Source organism: Acinonyx jubatus, chromosome A1 (genome assembly GCF_027475565.1).
Source record: "Acinonyx jubatus isolate Ajub_Pintada_27869175 chromosome A1, VMU_Ajub_asm_v1.0, whole genome shotgun sequence".
In the NCBI taxonomy this organism is placed as follows: Eukaryota; Metazoa; Chordata; class Mammalia; order Carnivora; family Felidae; genus Acinonyx; species Acinonyx jubatus.
Window position 1 is genome coordinate 8,114,182 of NC_069380.1, and position 20,935 is coordinate 8,135,116.

The following is a 20,935-nucleotide window of genomic DNA, read 5'->3' on the forward strand; positions in this document are numbered from 1 at the left end:
GAGCGCTCTCTCTCTCTCTCTCTCTCTCTCTCTCTCTCTCTCTCTCAATAATAAATAAACATTTAAAACAATGAAAAAAAAAACAAACCAGAGATATTGAAGGACCAGTGAAAATACCATTAACCAATTTAAAAAGTGCTGGCATATTTTTTCAATTGACTTGCAAGGTTGGCTTAATGGCCGTGGCATGCTATCAGTGGCTACTTAAAATATGTAACTTTAAATTATTTTTACAAGGAAAAGCAAAATTTTGTATTTAGTTCAACAAACATTTATTGAGGATATAATGAGGAATCAAAGACTGTCCCTGTCCTCAAGGTGCTCATTGTCAAGTAAGGAAAACAAACATTAGGAGACAGTGGAAAATGCGAGGATGGAAGTATGCACCCAGTGCTGTGGGTGCCCTGCAGGGGTGGGGGGAGCAAAGGAGTAGGGAAGAAATGTCAAGAAGGCTACACAGAGGAAGCAGGATTTGGCTGACAGTTGAAAGTTCCAATGTCTCAAAGGAGGAAAGGCAAATGGAACAGTGTATAGAAAGATAGGAGGCATGAGAGAATGTGTTCTCAGGGACCAGGGTGGGTCTCAGGATAAGTTTAAGGCAGTAAGATATGGATATCCCTGGATAAAAATAAGGAATGAATATTGGCTCTATAACATTACTTCATGATTGGCTGCTTGCTCAGTGTTTACGTTTCTTTATAAAAAATTTTATTTACAGTATTTTTCCAGTCACCCCTGTGTCACCTATATAAACACTATCATACCTGTCACTGATGACACGTATTAGGAAAAGTGAAAATATGTCTCCTCTAAAGTGCTTCCATTTTAAGGTTTTTGCATCTCTTAGAAACTTTCACGGTCCCTAGCACCTTGATGGGCTCTGTAAAACAAAGCATTATCCAAGCAGAGGTGTGACTGTACTAGAATTGTCTGAAACTTCTACCGTTATTTTCCTATCAGAGAATGATTCATCATAATTTTGAACAGCGATGCCTTCAAAATCTTTGAGAGGTCAGAAACCCATTTTGCAGATGAAGAAACTGAGGTATAGAGTTCTCCTTGGTCCCAGGGTGAGAGGCTGGAGTATGTCAGGGAGATTATTGCTTTTGATTGTGTTAAGTTTCTTAATCCCTTTAGACTGTGAAGTTTCTGTTTCTTTCCCAAATCCAGAAGTGGGAAGTGTTTTGAGATTCGTTCTATCTATGGGACTCCATCGCAGAATATTCATAAAGTGCTCAAAGTGCATGGTACTGTAAGAAGCTAGAGCCAGGGGCCGTTTCTCTCACTGTTTAGTTGAGAAGAAAGGGCATGTAGCATTGATTATTTATGAACTATTGATTATGGAACTAGTTTACAGTCCTCGGAAGTCTGAGTATATAATGTGTGTGTCCAATTATTTTTTTAAAATCACGATCAGCTGTCTGAAGTGTCTTCACTGGGTTCCTCTTGTGTAAGAAGTACATAGCTTCCCTCGTTCCAGCTGGTGCACTTGACGATGCTGCAAAAGCAAACAAGACATTCTGCAATTGTGACCAAAGCAATACATAAATAAATAATCTATATTCCAACTTCCCCCTGGTTATATGGCTTGCAATAAATTGTGCAAATTATACACAGAAGGAACATACTGGCACTTTGAGTCCAGCTGACTTGCTAGGCATAGCATTCTGAAAATAGTAAACAATCTACAGTTCTTTTCTCTTCCAGATCCCTGAAATGTCCATCCATCCCATTGTTTAGTTTCTATAGTCCACAAAAAAGTAGTTATAACTGTAGGTGTGGCTGAAGTTCATGTCCAATACCTATAACTGAAGCTGGGACAAGAAGACACCTGGAACTTAAAAAACATGTAATTTGGGGGTGCTTGGGGTAGCTCAGTCCAACTCTTGGTTTCGGCTCAGGTGCTGGCAGTGCAGAGCCTGCTTGGGATTCTCTCCCCCTCTCTCTGCCTCTCCCCCACTTGCACTGTCTCTGCCTCTCTCAAATAAATAAACTTTAATAAAAAATAAGCATTTAACTTTTTAAAAATATTGAACGGTATAGGGTTAAAAAAATCTCAGGAGACCATCTACATTTACATTAGAAGCATTATTGAAAGCATAACTATCTTTTATCTAGCTGTGTATATGTTCATTAACAGATATGTATGAATATATGAAGAATACAAATTACCCATTTTCTACTCCCTAATTCTTTTTATTTTTCGTGATATGGTATGGATGCACGATCATTTATTTAATCATTCTCTTTTGGTCATTTAAAAAATGTTTTTGTCTTCATAAACTTTGTATCAGTTGACCTTTGAACGTCCCATGTAGTTGGAAATGCGCATATAACTTTTGACTCCCTAAAAACGTAACTACTAATAGTCTACCATTGACCAGAAGCTTTACCAGTAACATAAAACAGTCTATCAACACATATTTGGCATGTCATAAGGATTTTATGCTGTATTTTTATAATAAAGCCAGAGAAAAGAAAATGGCATTAAAATCATAAGAGAAAGTATATTATAGTACTGCATTTATAGAAAGAAAAATCTGCATGTAAGTGAATCCATGCAGTTCAGACCTGTGCTGTTCAGAGTTAACTGTACATAAATTTTTGATATTACTGATCATTTCCTTAGGATGTGCTTCTAAAAGGAATCACTGGGTCAAATACTACAAACTTCTTAAAAAAGCTTTTGATACATGTTTATGAATTGCTTTCCAAAGCTGATACTGCCAAATAACACTCCTACAAGCAATGCGTAAGACTGTCTCATCATTTACTATATAGCATAGCATGTATTTTTAATTTTGCTGGTTCAACAGGTGGAGTCTCTTTTTAAAAAGATATCTAGTAAAAATCACTTTTCATCAGAATCACAGAGGAACTGTAAATAGTACTGTAGTCTGTCTTACACAGATCTAGGTATGCAAATTACATAGAGAGACATTATGTAATGAGGTCCTACTATGATTAAGACGTAGGGCAGCCCTTCAAGGAGGTCACAGTCTTGGTCGAATGGGTAAGGCCTGTGCACGTAGGTACTTTCCTTACTCACCCCGCACCCCCCCCCCCACCGCCCCCCCAGTGCTCAGGAGAAAGCAGAGATGTGTTGTGCTCCACCTCCTACTGACCCCTGTCACTGCACTGTCACTGCACTGTGCTCTCAGCCGTGTAGACTGGGCAAAGCCCAGCAAGGAAAGGGCAAAGAGCTCTCAGCCCAGTGCGCTGGCCCCATAGAACGTGTTCACTCTCTTTGCTTGGCCATTTCGGCAACCACTTGTCTAGTTAGATTACACTTTTTGTTAACTGAAGGGCAAAGGAAGAAAGAAATACTTGTTATGTGTATGACTCTGGTCTTTTTATTCTATGTACTATTCATAAATAGAATTTGGTACTTTGTATTTATTTGGATATTTACATTTAAAAAGGGAGTCATGGGGCGCCTGGGTGGCGCAGTCGGTTAAGCGTCCGACTTCAGCCAGGTCACGATCTCGCGGTCCGTGAGTTCGAGCCCCGCGTCAGGCTCTGGGCCGATGGCTCAGAGCCTGGAGCCTGTTTCCGATTCTGTGTCTCCCTCTCTCTCTGCCCCTCCCCCGTTCATGCTCTGTCTCTCTCTGTCCCAAAAATAAATAAACGTTGAAAAAAAATAAATAAATAAAAATAAAAAGGGAGTCATTAGGGGCGCCTGGGTGGCTCAGCTGGTTGGGCAACTGACTTCGGCTCAGGTCATGATCTCACAGTCCGTGGGTTCGAGCCCTGTGTCGGGCTCTGTGCTGAGAGCATGGACTCTGGAGCCTGCTTCGGATTCTGTGTCTCCCCCTCTCCCAACCCCTCCCCTGCTCACGCTCTGTGTCTCTCTGTCTCTCAATAATAAATAAATGTTGAAAAAAAACACTTTTTTTTAAAAGGGAGTCACTAAATAAGCCAACATTCTTCAAAGAAAATTCTTGATATTCAGTGCACACTATTTGCTCTTGTCATCAGCCCAAGACTCCATATTAAAGTCTGTCTTCTTATAGGAATCTTTGACCCCCCAGGGGATATTATACTCTAGGAAATCATAGTTGAATATGAATATATATACATACACACACATACGCATACACATGCATATTCTTGGATGCTGATTTAATCGGTTCATATCTAAAGAGACAGGGGGTGGCTATTCAGAGTCTGACCCAATCTTTCTTTCTCTTAGTAATGGTGAGCCTTGTCATTGTCTCTTTCTTCTTAAGTCTTCAACATTATCAATAGATGTCCTCATGTCTAAAAGTTACTGAGAAAAGTACATTCTGGGGCAAAACTTCGTTCAAAAGAAAACCACAGGCCCCACGTGGTTTCCATTAGGCCAGCTCATCAAACCTGGACTTCACATGTAACTTACCCACACTCCCAGCCTCCCCCAGAGGCTCGTCTTCACCAGTCAAGCCAGGAGTTCTCTGATCGGCACCGGTGAGCCTGCTACTTGGGCCCTTTCTATCCCCCAGAGAAAGATGAGGTCATCCACCCTAATAAGACCCCTGCCCTTCTCCCTAAGGGGGAAGAAGAGTCTCCTTCTCCCTAAGGGAAGGAGACTCTGCCTGAAATAATTATTTCTTCTCCTCTGCTAATAACGTCACGACCCACCCTCTTTCCTATGAAAACCTTCCAGTTAGCACAGCTCCTCTGAGCCCCGCTCTACTTGTTAGATGGGATGCCGCCTGGTTCGTGAATCAACTAGTGGAGCCAATTAGATCTTTAAAAGTTACCCAGTTGAATTTTTTTTTTTTAAACAACTTTAACAGATCCTCCTTACTAGTGAGGTTAGGGAAGTCATTTAATCCAGCTATCCTCTGACAAAATGGTTGAAAATAATTACCTACCATAGACTGATGGCTGGAATTAGTAATAGGACGGCAGACAGCAGAAAGGTGAAGCCTGGGTACCAGGCGACAGTGGCTGAATAAATTCCATTAAAAGTAGAAACTGCAGTGACACCACCAAGCGTTTCTAAGAAGGCAATGCAAGCAAACAGAGTACCTGTTTGGGGTCAGGGTGTGGAAGGAGAAAAAGAAATGGCTTCGTGACAAAACAACGAACAGAACAAAGGGAGAAAACTTACTCACTGGAAAAAACAAACACGGGGCACTGCTTGGTGAATGAAAGCTATTTCCTCCAAATCCTTGAGAAGTCAGTAACCCATTTTTGCAGGTGGAGACACTGAGATCATGAGGTCCGCTTGGACTTGATGTGACGGAAGGTGAAAACACAATAGTTCCGATGTCGGTAGGGCAAAGGTAAAAGGCAACGACAGCTGACACATTTGAAACCCACAGTCTCCTGTCCCTGAACAGCCGCAGGCATAGCCACAACTACATAGCCCTGACGTTCAAGCTTATTTCCCACTCTCAGTCCCCAAGCTGGGGACATCTGTGACACACCTCCTATGTGCAGGTGGCTCCTACCAGCAAAGGTCCCACCCGAGGAGCCTTTTGAGTTAAAGCAATCCTTTTCATCTGCTTCTCAGATCTGGCAAAAGTGACAGCTGCAGACAAAGACAGATGATGGCACACGCTTTCTGCAGCGTGGACTGGATCCCTCCCTCCAAAGTGCCGGCAAACTGAGCAGCCACAAGGTTCCTTTGTGTGACTCCTCAAGTAACTGTCTGTGCTCTAGTTATGCCACGGTTTGATGCGAAGTGAGTCTTTTCTGCCTTCCCTGCCTGAAACGGCTTCCACGCTGAGGTGGCTCACGAGACTGAGTGAGCGGGGATCCCGCCACTGCCCGGCACCCCTGCCCGCCTACCACGGTTGGTCGAGGGCAGGCCCTGGAGCATCGTTCGAGGAGCGTAGGGTGGCTGCGTGGTCAGTCCAAGTCCATAATCCGAGAAAAGGGGGCACAAATTCTACCAATGTTTCGTTCTGTCTGCAATCCAAGACCACGCTGACTGAGCAGTTAAACCTCTAAAGGACAGGCGGGTCATCTCGATGTACTTGTCTTCCTCTTTGCCCTATTTTGCATCACCAGATGAAAAACTTTGTCCTGGTTTTCCGCTCTTCTTGATGTCCCCGGTAGAAGTCCCTACGTGGCTTTGGCAGACTCTATCATTAAGCCGTTGTGATTGTTCCCTGCTTTGCCAAGTTTCCTTTTCCGTGAGAAGCTGTGATGTATTTTTTCTACAAACCATGCAAATCATGTAAATAACTGTATTTGATTGGACTGGTGAGAAGGAAAAGGCAAGCATGAGGGTCACCTTTCATAACCGGATTATGGCTTACACTGTCTGTGTTTTAAGGTCTTGACTACAAGACCGTGGTCTTGGTCTTGTAGACCGTGTGGCCTATAGGTTTTTATCTACTGAGACTTTTTACCCTGGTATACATCTTCTCGTACGTTGCTTCTAACTCTTCACCGAATGACAGGTCACATGTTCATAAAACATACACATATCTCTGAAGAATACTGTGTTTTCACGTACATGTCTTCTTCTGACTAAAACGAAAGCTCTGTTCATGCCAAGTGCACACCTACTCTGTTTACTGCTGTGTCCCAGGGCCTGTCTGTCCTGGCACATGGAAGATGTTTAACCCGTATTTGTCGAATGAATGAAAAAGAGCTTCATTCAAGAGCCCAGTTACCAATCAGCAAGTAGTACACAGACCTGTTGCCTCCACGGTTTATGATAAAACACGAAGTCCGTTCAGTTGGGAGGAAGTTCTCCTACCTGTCTATGCGATTATCTTCTTATATTTCTGACCCCTTGCTACAGCCAGGCACAGTGCCATGGAGGACAGACTGGACAGATGCAGTCCTATTTTGCAATGACCTAACTCGATTCTTGACAGAAAGCTGGCCAGGCGGTACGTGTGTCTGGCATAAACAGCCATCCTGTGATACAGTAGGGTTCACTTGTCGCTTAACTTTCTCGAGCAGTTCAACTTGTGTCACAGTCACCAGAGATAAACTGGATTAAGTAAGCAGCCCATTGTTTCGTACCTATACTTTTTCTTAATCCGGTAGGTTTCAAAAGTCAAGTGTGTTTGCTGGTGTTCCAAGTAATCACAAAGAGTGCGCAGGGAGCAGCAAGGCAAGAGGTAGTCCAGGGTGGCTTTAGCTGGGAGTTTCACAGCTGTATGGAGCACAGAGATTCCGAAACAATCCAGTTTCCTCTCCTTTCTCATTCAAGATGCTGGGGATACTGAGAGACTCATGAAAACCTCTGTGCCACTTCCTTTCTCCTCTGATTACCTTAAAGCACATAACATTTTCACGAAAATATCCCGTTTTTAAAAAAGTAATGCAGGACCAGAATATACTCCGTAGGGAAGCTCTGACATCAGCAAAAGGCTTTCTTAGTGAAAATCCAAAAAACAAAACATTTTAAAGTGTCACTTTAAATAGCCTTTGTAAGTAGACTACACCAAATAAAAACCAAAACAAACCAGACGCTCTGAGAAGTCTCTTTTAGCTCCCAGTTGTGAAGCAGGTAGATGTTTCTTTTTCTTCTGAACAGCTCTACCGAGGTATAATTCATATGCCCTAGAACCCACCCCTTTAAACTGCACAGTTAACGGAGCTGTGCAGCCTCACCCCAGAAGAAACTGTACCCATTAGCAATCTCTCCCTTTCTCTCCAGCCCTGGACAGCACTTACCTGATTTCTGTCTCCATGGGTTTGCCTTTTCTGAACGTTTCATATAAATGGAGTATTTATACGACAATGTGTGACCTTTTGTGTCGGGCTTCTTCATTTTCCATAATGATTTCAAGGTTCATCCATGGGGTAGCGGGTATCATCAGTACTTTATTTTTATTGCCAAGTAATATTTCATTGGGCCGATATACCACATGGCATCTATCCATTCATCAGTTCATGGACGTTTACATTTGTCTTTACTTTTTGGCTACTATAAATAATGCTGCTGTGAACATTTGTGTGCAGGATTTTTTGTGGGCATATGTTTTCATTTCTTTTGGGATTTCAATTCCATTCTATTTCTAGGGATGGAATTGCTGAGTCCTAAGGGAATTTTATTTAACTTTCTGAGGAGCTACCAAACTGTTTTGGCAAAATGGGTGCATCATTTTATGTTCCCACCAGCAGTGTAGGAGGGTTCCAGGTTCTCCACATCCTGACCATCTCTTGTTGTGGTCTTTCCATTTCAGCCATCCCGGTGGGTCTCACTGTGGTTTTGGTTTGCATTTCCCTGAAGGCTAATGATGTTGAGCATTTATTCATATAATTCTTGGCCATTTGTACAGCTTTTGGAGAGATGTCTATTCAAATCTGTTGCTTATATAGTTGGGTTGTCTTTTGGTTGTTGTTTTTTTTTTTTTTTTTTAATTCCAGTGTAGTTAACACACAGTGTTATAATAGTCCCAGGTGTACAATACAGTGATCCAGTAGGTTCCATATACTACTCAGTGCCCATCCAGATAAGTGTATTCTTAATCCTCCTTACCTATTTCATCCATTCCCCTCCCCCACCTCCCAAGTTCCTTATTAGACATGTGATTTACTCATATATTCTCACACTCTGTAGCTTGTCTTTTCACTCTCTGGATGGTGTCCTTTAAAGTGCAAAAGCTCTTAATTTGGATAAAGTCTAATTTATCTATTTTTCTTTTGTTGTTGTGCTTTTGGTGTCATACCTAAGAAACTATTGTAACCCAAAGAAGCAGGTATATTTTTATATATTACAGTTACAAATTTTTATATTCCTAAGTGGTTTTCCAGTCAATCATCATTACATAATCTATAAACAGCTGTGTGCATATACAGTGACATGGGTAGAAGAGAATCAAGAAATATATTTTTAAAGGCACTGAATTAGCAGTCTTCCCCAGTGTTGACTAAACTGCCATAAATACAGTAGCCTAGATATGAATGGTCCATCAACAATTAATATGAATATCTGCACCAGGCTGAGGCATGAAACAAAAGAAAGCTCCAAAATCTAACAATATTCACATGGTACAGATATGCCTAATATCTAACTAGTAACTAGTTCTAACTAGAAATTTAATTTTTTTGTCCTTTTGTATTGGTTATTCTCTGCCCTTCCACTTCAGCTGTTTGATCTCCTGTGTCCTGCTCTGTGCTTGGGAGGATGATAGATTTACTCCTATCGAATGACGTGGATTTCCTTGCTAATCTGACTTTCTGTTGAACTTGGTCAATGAGATGAAGGTGGAGAGAAAGCTTGTAGTGTCTTGTCTCTGCTCCCTATTTGGGCCACCTTCTCTGGGTGCCTTCTCCACTGCCCACTCCACCATACTGCTTGGACTTCATGAAAGTCGCTATGGAACCAGCTGAGTGGGATCCTGTTTTTACTAGGATTCTAATTCAGGCCCAGCCCTAACATTTGTGGGGTCCAGTGTAAGAATACACTTAGAAGCCTATATATTATACTGTAAGTATTTGTGAATTACAGTTCTAACGAACAGACTGTTCAGTAAGCTATGTTTCAACTACCCGCTCTGAGAAATATGCCTTCTATACCTTCACGATGATTTGGAAGGTCAGACACAGACTCCGAATTCTCAGACTCTTTGGAGTTCTGTGGAGGAACATGGCAGCACTGGCCGAGCTAGCTGGCCCTTGGCCCTCAGTCCCCAGCTGCAGGGTGCAGTCCGCCCACGCTGTGTTCTATCTCTTGCTCCATCCTGCTCAGAAAGGATCATTTACACATGGCTGTACACACCCCACTCTGCAATGCCAAGGTTGGGCTAGGTCTATGAAGAGTGATGGCTTGGCTACCCCTTTGGTCTAGAGGGGAACACACGGTCTACCCTCAGGAGAAAGGGTCTGAGGAAGAGGACCACCCAGGCACTGAAAGACATGAACCCAAAACTGTTTGGCTGGGAATTATGGGTCCCGGATACCCAGAGTATAGTCTAGAAGGGGGAAGTGTCGTGAGCTCCCGGGTGGGCATCTGCCTGGCCCTGAGCACTCCTCTGCTCTTGAGGCAAGGCCTGGCTAGATGCAAGCCTTCTAAAGCGGGAGACCCTGGGCAGGGCACCCCTGCCTGAACATAAGCCTCTACCGAACACTGAATTTACTTACCACTTAATTCAAAAGGCGTTCTGAACAAAAGAAGTGTTGTAGAATATTCGGAAGAATCAAACATTGGTTGTCCATAGATTTCAGTTGATACAGATTGTAAACTCATTATGTTCATTAAGCAAGTTAAACTCACCTTGTTCAGTAGAACGAACCACTTTTGATATCATGGACCGTAGGACAGAGAGCGGCACGATCGTGAAAAGGAATGGCAACCTGACTGTAAGAGAAATGGTGGGAAATCACTGGCCACGTCAGAAAACGAATGGCCAATTTTAAATGTGAAATACTTTCTTTCTGACTATGTCCTTTTCTATAAGCATCCTACCTCATTGCATCTAAGGACTGAATTAATTAATTGCAGACTTCTGTCTCGTGAGGTAAGATACACTATAGATGGGTCAGCTAAAGGTTGCTTTACTTTGTTATTCCGGGAGTAAGAATAAGAGTTCGTGGAGGTTTTAGGTCCTTGGGATTAGAACTGCGATTGGGATTGATGTGCTATTTCCCTGATTATTACAGTGACCTCTCGTTCAGCAAGTTGTGACTTAGCTTTCTTCATGTATTTTCTGGTTTTGCTTCCTCAGACTTGACATTCGTAGTGTTAGCATGCTTGTAGTATACTGACTCACTTATCGAGAAATTGGTTCTTTCTGCTTGTTCATCTTTGTGCTGAATCATTTTATGAGCCCAGATCAGCTCTCCTCTTAAATTATGACCCCTAATAGTAGCATTTCTAGTTCTTTGACAAAACAGTAATAGATTATTTTTGCAGATGATGTTAACGTTTTCACACACATATCAACTTACTTGACCTTGGCAATTCTAAGGGAGACAGGGAGAACCGACATTTACTGAACACAAGGCCTTCTGCGAAGTGCTTTACAGTGATCTCTTCTAATATTCTCGTAACCCTCTGAATTAGGTACTACTGTGCCCATTTTACATTTGAACAAATGAAGGCCCTGAGTACTTGAGTAATTTGCTTAAGATCACCTGGTGCCATATAGATGGACATTAAACCTGATTCTCTTTGGTCACCCTGCTTCCCTGCAAGGTAGCAAGAGGTTGGCAGTGGCTTTGTAGAAAAAGATGAAATCGGACCTTTCCTAAGGTCCCACTTGACAGATCCCTTAGCTCTTTCAAAGGCGGCATCTCACTCAAGCCCTACAGAAACCACCTGTGGGGTAGGTAGTTGAGGAAGTAGTCCAGTTTGCCAAAAAATGATATATCAAAAGCCAATTGACGGAATGACCAATTTGCAAAAACTTGTCTTAAAGAATTTTCTTCTTGAATATATTCAACAAATGTGAATTTTATAAATCTTTTGAGTTTATTTTATGTAATGATTTTTAATTCTTACGGGGCGCCTGGTGGCTCAGCCAGTGGAGCATATGACTCTTGATCTTGGGGTTGTGAGTGAGCCCCACGTTGGATGTGGAGATTACTTAAAAATAAAATCTTAAAAAATAATTTTTAAAAAGTTTTATGGAAAGTAGTCTTCTTAGCAGCACTTTAAGAAATATTCAAGTTGGCAAAAAGCTCTATTGAAGAATTGACTCACAAGAAGAATGCTTCTCAAAACAATTTTTTGGCAAGTATGCAAATTTAGAAAATTGTGGTTAATCATTCGTGTTTTTTAAACCAATTGGCTTTCACTTCCTGGCAAAGTGCCTTAATTGAACTAGAATGCGTTAAATAGAGAATGTTAAACTAAAAGTTTCTCACCCAGCAGACTAAATTCATTTTATATAAACATCAAATACATGGTTAGTTCTAAGGCTACATTTTGTATCTTACCTAAAAACATCATTAATGTCGTTCTGGCAAAAGCAGTCATAACCATTCCTGCCATGGTGGTAAAGATTCCAATGAAGGCCATGTGAATGTCTTCCATACAGTAAGAAAAAAGCCATATTCCTAGGAAACTGCTGAAAAAGGTAATGCTACCCAGAGCCGATCCATAACCTATAAAGACTTCATTCCAGCAGAGTGGGGAATCCAATTCATAAAGGATAAAAATGGGGGAAATGCCAATTGTCACGAAAAAATAAGTGATCATTGTAAAAAGTAACAAACAGAGAAAATACCGTCGCTTACCAGAAGCATTTTTAAAAAGCATGTAAGTTCGGTAAAATAGGTTTTTAAAGCCTTCACTACATGATATGGCAACATTCGGAGATGAAGATTCTTTCAATGAATCGCCAAGAAAAAATAAAATATAAATCAAGTTAACAGCAAAAGCCATACTAATAATGAAAAAGGACCACACAAAACCCAGTTCTCTGATAAAATAGCCAGAAGACAGTCCCGTTAACCCAGTGACAAGTCCAAGTATGAAGTCAATTATAGCTATTCGAATTGTTCTTTGTTTCTGTTCTACACATTGATCAACTACGTAGGCAAAACAGGCCCCTAAAAATGTGGTAGAATTGCCACACAGTGCACCGATAAAGGTGGATGCAATCAGAAGCTGGACTGGAAAAGCAAAGTAGGAGAGCACACAGAGCCAAACACTGGTTGCAAGGGCACCAGCGGAAGACAAAATCAAAGGGAATTTCCGTCCTCGATGATCACTATGAGACAGAAGTATGAACGTAGACACTAGACCAGGAATTAGCCCACTTATGTCCATCTGCAGATTAAAGAGAGACACCTTCTTCTGAACTTCCTGCAAAGAAACAAAAAGAAGATGATGTGTTTACAGAGATATAGACAACATGCATGAAAATATCACAGTGCGTGCTTTTCTTTTTTCCAGTACGTCGCCAATAAGGAATCTCTGCGGCATGGGTTTGATACAGCCTGAATCTTCATCCAGTTCACAAAGCAAATATCAAGAGGTGACAGGAATCAAAGCTCAGTCATAATATTCAAGTACGGTGGTGGGCACTTTCACTCATAAAAAGAAAATTGGGTATTGCGGCGTGTCTGTCTTATATAGGGGTTCCATAGACCCCAAGACATCTGGGACTGGCCATATAAGAATATTTCTTTCTTCTGTGAACAGCTAGCACGGAGATCATGACCACTGTTGTAAAGCAAGAGCAACACCCTTTCCCGTGACAGATCCTTCTGTCTACTTAAAACGGAATGAATATCACGTGTAAATGTCATACTCGATAGACCTTTATTTCGGAGGCACTCAGTTGCTTTTTTCACATGTGTCTCCACAAATAAGTTTCTTCCAGTTTCTTTCTTTCCTTACTAAAAAATAAGATAAAACCCCAAGAGAAGCTTTGCACTGACGAAGACGGATGGTAGCACGCCATGAACTGAGGAGGAAGGTAAATCCAGCTTCTCCAAGCCAACACAACCGGGGGCACACACAGGCTGGAAGATGTTACAGTCGCTGCACTGGTTGTTTGATGGAGAGCATTTGGGGTGATTTCTGTTTGCCACCTCTCTGTGTATTTTCCAAGTTTTATGTAGAGTATGTGCCATTTTTATAACAGGGATTACTAAACTCATTTTTAAAAACAGACGGATTCATGTAATATTTAGAAAGCACCCTAGAACAACTGATGAACCACACAGAAAAATCAAGTACTGAAATTAATGATTTTTTAAAAGAGTGAGCCTGTGTTTATTTTTATATATCCATATAATGCAAGTAACTTCCCGTTACCAGGAAGTGTTGTCGTCACTAAGACTCAAAACTCCAGTCATCTTTGTTTCTGGCCTTTCCCTTCACCCATGCCTGCCAACACCCAATGCTTCTCGTGACCTCTGCCTCTTTCCGGTCCCATCACTGCCACTGGGAGCACAGGGCTCCTAGTGCTCACCAGGACTCCCAGGGCACCTTGCTTTCCCTCTCTTCAATTCGGTCTATGACGCCAGGCTCGTCACTTTGTGGATCACACCCTAATGGTGGGAGCGGCTTGCCAAAACACACTAGTGGCACGTCTCTCACCTGCTTATTAGCCCTCTGCCTGCTAGAGAAAGCTCACGCTTTCCGTGTCTGTTATGTTAGGCCACCCAGATGCGGTCCAACCCCACTCTTCAGCATGATCTCCACTCACTCCCCAAATACGCCGTGTTACAGGCACAGGCCTTAGTCAAGTCCAACTTGGATTTGCCTGAAATGCCCAAACAGATGTAATCTCTCCTGCTGAACCTTCTCATCTGGCCATTATCATTCTTCAGTTGCACTTTTTTGTGTAGCGATTAAGAGCTCTGGAGTCAGATCGATCTAGATTCAGAAGGAGCCTGTTCTTTACGTAGCAATTAGAGTGATTTTTTTTTTAAACGTTTATTTATTATTGAGAGACAAAGAGACACAGAGCATGAGCAGGAGAGGGGTAGAGATAGGGGGAGACACAGAATCTGAAACAGGCTCCAGGCTCTGAGCTGTCAGCACAGAGCCCGACGCGGGGCTCGAACTCACAAACTGCAAGATCATGACCCGAGCTGAAGTCGGTCACTTAACCAACTGAGCCACCCAGGCGACCCTAGAGTGATTTTTAAAAACACACCAACCAGCTCACGTTACTCCTCTACCCAAAATCCCTCGGTGGCTTTCCTGACAGTGGAATAAATCCGAATTCCTTGCCACGGTGTGGGCGGCGATATCATGACTTCTCTGATTTCGGGTCTGCCACTTGGCTCCCCTCAGCCACATGCATTCCTCAGACACTCCACGCTCATTCACTTGTTTTGTACTTGCCGTTCCTTTTGCGATGACCACACGGCTCACTTCCTCAATTCAAAAGTCACTTCCTCAGAAGCCTTCTGTGAGCCATCCAGAGCAACCCCATCAACCCCTACCCAAGGCTCCATGCCCTTATCTGGCTATAGTTTTCTTTAGAGACTTGCCCCACCCCCACAGAGTGGGTTACTTTAATGGAGCTGCTCAACGTGTGCCCCCTCCACTACCACTAAGCTCTGGGAGGGCGGGCACACGGTCTTCTTTACCACATCATCATGGATTCCAACCAAGTGCTTCACAGGGTGCCCCACAGACACTGGTTGTACCAGTGAATAAGCAGATAAAATAGGCGATGCGCTAGCTGCGTGTGATGCCGACCAAATTATTTATCCCTATAGCTTCATCTGACAAGAGGGGGGTATGAAGAGTCCCTATCTTGCAGGCTGTTGTGAGTGTGAGATTTAAAGTCAGCATGTCAACATAAGGCACACCGCAGAGACCCTATTATACGTTCACGCTTAGTCAACTCTGGTAGTTTCATTTTTACTAGGGCAGGCTTCACGCGCACATCGTTGTGGCTCTACGGTTATAAAAGCCATCAAGTAAATATTTACCGAATAAAGAAGTAAATCAAACAATCATTTTTTAATCAGCTTCTCAACAAGATATTCCAGTTTGGGATTCCTCTTCCCATTCCCACCCCTCCCCCGTATCTGATCTTCTTTCTTACCCAACCTCTTACGCAGACTTCTCTCCTCATCTGCAATCTATTCCTTTTAAACTCTGGAGAATCATAATTAGATAAGGGCAAATGGAAGAAATCAGAGTAAAAAGTGCTATGTCTTATACAAGACTGAACAGGGTGGCTCAAGCATCCGACTCTTGACTTCAGCTCAGGTTATGATCTCACGGTTCAGTTCATGAGTTCGAGCCCTGCGCCTGACTCTGCACTGACAGCGTGGAGCCCGCTTGGGGTCCTCTCTCTCTCTCCCACCCGTTCACTCGTGCACGCACACTCGCACACTCTCTCTCAGAATAAACTTTGAAATAAAACTAAAAAAAAAAAAAAAAAAAAAAAAAAAAGACCGAACAGAAGGACAATGTACTGAGACAAGTGTAAGTTACATTAAGGAAAGGAATATCAATTTTCAAAAAGTCACGATTCCATAGGCTGTAGTATATATAGTAATTACAATTGAGTAGAAAACATTCTCTATCTGCTGGTAGTAAGGGACTGTGTTAGTTATTAAAAGGGTTATAAGTAAATTACTGAATAAGAACAATTTCACAATCTGGTTGACACCAACTTGCCCCCTCAACTAGCAGCGTCCCTGTCTTGATAGCACTTGAAGAGAAGAGACCAAAGTGGCCAGTTTAGCACCTCAAAACCAGTCATTTAACCTGGGAAGGAGAGGATGGCAAGGGGCTCCAAAATTCCTTCCTCCACACAAGTCAACAAACATGCTTAGAATTCCCTACCTCTTCTGCTTTAGCCAAGAGTGTCCTTCCCACAGCCTTGCCATTTTAAGAGGCCCTTTAGAGATTAATCTTGCTCAAGAGAAGTATGTAGGTGCATCTTATAGTCACAAGACTCAGAAAACTCAAAGATTCGGAAAGTAGGTTAGATGAATATTTATATGTATTTATATTTATATGTCTATATATATTTGACCCTACTAGGTTGAAAAATAAGACTTTTCATTCATATAGACTTTCAAAATGTTAAGTATAAGTGAAATAGCTTAGTTTATTCTTATATCTATACCCTGAAATTCATATTATTATCTTGCATTCCAATACATGTGTCTGTGTCTGTGTATTTGTTATATAGAAGGATAAATAAATATAGTATCACAGTAAGAAGTTCAATACCCTATTGTATTATGCACTCTTCTTACAAATAATTGGTCTTTTGGGAGAGTGGCAAAGAAAAATTTGAACTGAAAAAAATCCTTTGTTTTATTCAGGACTGACTCTGTGTGTCCTATGACATTTTATTTTTAGGGTTACAAGAACAGTTCTCAAACCCCTAAATTTCTTTAAGTCAGCAAGTGCCCAGCACCCACCCCCAGCAGAGCTGGGAATTGAGAAGGAAGGTCCTAAAACAGGGAACATTTGTCCTTGGATTTAAAGGTAAGAGAGGGGCGCCTGGGTGGCTCAGTCAGTTAAGTGTCCGCCTTCAGCTCAGATCACAATCTCACCGTTTGTGAATTCGAGCCCCACGTCAGGCTCCGTGCCAACAGCTCGGAGCCTGGAGCCTGCTTCGGATTCTCTGTTTCCCTCTCTCTGCCCCTCCCTCACTTGCACTTTGCGTGTGTCTCTCTCTCAAAAATAAAGAAACATTAAAAAAATAAAAATAAAGGTAAGAGAATATTCTTATATTGAGCAGGAACAGTATCCAGAAAAGGGGCCAGAGGGAAATGCTGAAGGAGATGGGGGTGCCTCCTGGGAAGGAAAAATGCTCCTGTGACCTAAGGAGCAAAAAGCGAGTGGCCTGCCTGCCCTGTCCCAATTGTGGGTGGGGACAGTCATGCTTTCTAGTTCCCCAATCTGAGAAAAAGCATCTGTAGCTCTAGAGCACCAACTTTAAGAGGAGGGATCTAGGGCACTATGTTTTCTTGAATATTAATCTAATTAAAAAACAATTAAACACTGGGCAGAAATTTTCAAAATGAGACCACTGCTCTGGGCAGTGGGGGCCTCTCAGCAGCTGGGTAAGGCCAGAGGCGGCCAGTACTCATCACCTGCCAGTACTCATCACCTGCACAGTCACAGTGGCCACCAAGATGACTGAACCACGGCCTGTCTCCCCTCACTCTGGGAGGGCAAGGGCAGCAGACTTTTCCACACATTCAAGTCCTCTCCCCCTCTGTCCCTCCCACTGCTCCCAGGTGTCTGCTGTAGGAAAGCATGGAATCCAATATAGAAACTGATGAGCCTACTGAACCTTTTCACTCCCTGGGAGTTTATATATATAATATATAAATATATATAATTATATATTCATATATTTATTAATATAAATATATATTTATAATATTTATAAAGTATTTATATATTTATTTATATAATAGATTTATTATATGTATTATATATAAAATATATAATATATATATAGGAACATTCTTAAAGTCAGGAGACAAAACCACCAGGTGAGACCCTTGGCCCTTCTATTTTTATGACCCCACTCTAGGCCAGAACCCTGATGTCTGCATGGCTTCCCAGCAATTATCAGTTCCAAGAAAGTTTCTCCCATGGAAATGAGGAACGGCAGAAGCTGTGTCCAAAGGTCAGGCCTCAGCCCAGCAAGGTTGTATCTGACACCTGGGGAGCCACCTCCAGAAGCGCTACAGCCTTCCTTCTGGGCCCTTGGCCATTTCTTCTAGGCCTCAGACTCCTCTCCCAGTCACACCTGAATCCCCTTCTCCTGAGGAGAAAATCTGAGAGCCGGCTAGGCAAGTGACTTGAATTCCTCCAAACTCTTCTTGTCCTTTGAGAGGTGAGGCGGTGCCACTCTTTGCCATCACAAAATATCCCCTAGGGGAAGAGTTCAAGGTGTAGAACTGCGGTCTGTTTTTGAGGCTTTCTGAGGGGAACAATTCCAGATCTAAGTGCTATCTCCTTCGCATCTGGACATTGGTAGACTTTGCTAAAAACTGTCTGAGGGAGCTGGAGGATGGTGATGTACCTCCTGTGTGAAACAAATACAAAATTGGGGGAGGAGGCCAGAGAGGGAGAAGGTAAGGCTCTGTAATATCTGCCTCAACATTTTCAGTGTCCTCAGAACCAAAGTGAGTGCTCCCCTCCGCAGATAGCCTCCCACAGCTGCTCCTGGGCACTTGGGAGTCAAAGCTGATCTGCTAACACCAAATGATGAATGACAAATGCTGCCCCCTGCCCCCTACAAGTCCATGAAGGACACTGGCCCCAAGGTCCACAGTCTTCAGTGATGGGCTACTTATGGGGTCACTGAAAACTGGGTCATGTACAGGCAGAAGGAGGGGTGGTGGAAGGAAGCAAGCCAGGGAAAGGCAGAAACACTGTTTCCCCCGGCCGCTGGGACCATCGAGTACTCATTCCAGTTGGCTGTGGTCCAACTTTCAGGCTTTGGGATGGGGGTGGGGGAGGAGGAGGAAAGAGCCCCTGGGGAGGTGAGACTAGGCTGACATTTTCTAAGAAAGGAGAAGCACCAATGTCACAGAAGAAGAAGGGGCTTTTACTTAGAAGAGGCAGATTAGGGACACCTGGGTGGCTCAGTCGTTTGGGGTAACTGACTTCAGCTCAGGTCATGATCTCACAGATCATGGGTTCCAGCCCGGGGTCAAGCTCTGTGCTGACAGTTCAGAGCCTGGAGCCTGCTTGGGATTCTGTGTCTCCTTGTATCTCTGCCCTTCCCTGCTCATACTCTGTGTCTCTCTCTCAAAAATAAACATTAAAAAATTAAAAAAAAAAAAAAAAAAGAAGAGGCAGATGAAAGGTGTCAGGAAACTTCAAACAGAACTGAGTAAAGGCTCTTGACCTGGGATTTCGGAGCGTTTAAGGTGACCCTTGAGAGATCAACGTATGATGAGTGCAATGCCCTCTTTCATCAAAAACGCCTTTACACATTCCCCTTTTATTACATTTTAGGGATATTTTAATGTCTTACCTCCTGGAATGCAAAGATTGGGCTGCTTGTATTTTTTCCACACTCAGAACTATTGCTATCCGACACAAAACTGTAGTTGCTGGTTTCTTCCCATATTCTCCTATACACATACTGTGTTGTCAGTGGGGCAGTCAAAGTCATAGCAAATGCACTCAGGCAAATGGCAGGTTCTACAAAGAAAATCTTCATATTGCCTGGGTAGGTAGTTGAATTCTGTTAAAAAGAACGGGGAAGTTAGAGGAGTCTTGTGGAGTAACTGGGGAACAGAAAGCAGGAAGCAGTTCGTAAGAGATTAATTTTCACTTTGGAATAGGGTACGCAGTAAACCGGTGACTATCGTACTTAACTATTTTTAAGAGTAAGTATGACCTTTCAGGGCTCAAACCGCCTTAAAATAATCTTAGTAAGTTGTCACCCATTTTCGTTTGGAATCATCTCACCGCAGTCCCCACATTGTATATACTGCCAACCGGTTTTCAAAAGGGAAACAATGAGGTTCCTCCGGGAACGCGATAATTGCGCAACTGTTTGTTATTGTTATTTTGCTGCTCGTTAACAAGGACAGGAAGGGGGCCTTTAAAAAGCAGCTCCCGATCGTAAAGGGATTTTTTTTCTCGTTTAAACTCACCCCACGGTTACAGTCTTCCTGCCAGGCTAGGCTCAGGTCTGATCATTTTCGGGGCCGGAATCCCCGGGGGCTGTCTTCTTTGGGGGGGGGGGTGCCCTGCGCTCTCCGGGCGCCTGCCGAGCAGCAAGTGCTCCCGAGGCTGGGGCGGCCCGGGACGCGCCGGGGACACTGACCGCCGCCTGGGTCGGGGGCCGGGTCTGCGCCGGCCGCCGCGCTGGGACGGGGAGGGGAATTTCCGTTGAATTCGACCAAATGCACCTGTCGGGGAAACTCAAGCTCTCATTTTAAAGCAAACCAACCGAGCGCACTCCGGCGTCCAGAGTGACGACGGCGACAGGTCACTGCGCAGCCCCCGCTCGGCTCCTCGGTGGCCCTGCGGACTCGGCCCCAGGGAGCACGGGCGGCTGCTCCCTGCGCGGTCGGCAGCCTGTCCGCTGGTCGGTGAGTGGGTCTGCGGACCCGCTGCCGGTCGGCTCCAGACAGAGGCTTAGCTCCCGCCCGCGGAGCCCCGCAGCCGGCAGAGAGGGCGGGGCCGCTGGCTGCCGGGGTCGCCGCCGGCGTGGCTGTCCCTGTCCTGCCTGGCTCTTCTGCGATTGGGCCCGGTGTCTGGCTCCCTCTCGGGGATTGGTCCGCTCGACGTCGCTCCCGTGAGCCCGCCCCCAGAGGCCCCAGGCTAAACCTGGCGCCGCGCAGCCGTCCGCCAGCCCGAGCTGTTTGTAGGGCAGCGCAGAGGTCTCGCTTTAGGGCTCTGCAGTGGCAGAACATTTCTGGGTCTGAACACTTTTTCGCAGAAGCACACGGAGATCTGTTGCAAAAGTAACGTGTGTGGGATGCAGCTGCCTGTAGCATCCGGGTCGGCAGGGCAAGTGCCCTAAGAAACGCAGAAAAGGGGGACGGGGTAGAGGGCGCCCGTGCAGGGAAAGAGAGTGTTCCTGGCAAAGGGTCTGAAATGTGGTCTCTGGCTCTTCCTGGTGGT

At 43.8% G+C, this 20,935-nt stretch overlaps 1 protein-coding gene across 2 annotated transcripts; it reads right to left on the minus strand.

The window, feature by feature from the left end:
• Positions 1 to 248: 248 nt before the first annotated feature.
• On the minus strand, positions 249 to 20,519 carry SLC46A3 (solute carrier family 46 member 3). Of its 2 annotated transcripts, none has more exons than XM_015083758.3 (6): positions 19,960 to 20,519; positions 19,332 to 19,544; positions 11,836 to 12,706; positions 10,172 to 10,255; positions 4,857 to 5,013; positions 249 to 1,498 (listed from the first exon to the last, which is right to left on the minus strand). In XM_015083758.3, the coding sequence occupies exons 2-6, from the start codon at positions 19,518 to 19,520 to the stop codon at positions 1,414 to 1,416; spliced, it is 1,386 nt and encodes a 461-aa protein (XP_014939244.1). In that variant the 5' UTR covers positions 19,521 to 19,544; positions 19,960 to 20,519; the 3' UTR covers positions 249 to 1,413. The 2 variants fall into 2 exon arrangements, with proteins under 2 accessions (XP_014939244.1, XP_026920420.1); XM_027064619.2 differs by having other exon boundaries at positions 20,259 to 20,518.
• Positions 20,520 to 20,935: the final 416 nt, after the last annotated feature.

Coding starts and splice junctions, on each gene's coding strand:
- SLC46A3 (XM_015083758.3), bottom strand. CDS start 19,520: ATGAAGATTTTCTTTGTAGAACCTGCCATTTGCCTGAGTGCATTTGCT. Junction 12,707..19,331: donor CAATCTTTGCATTCCAGGAG/GTAAGACATTAA, acceptor GTTTCTTTGCAG/GAAGTTCAGAAGAAGGTGTC. Junction 5,014..10,171: donor GGTTCGTTCTACTGAACAAG/GTGAGTTTAACT, acceptor GACCCCAAACAG/GTACTCTGTTTGCTTGCATT.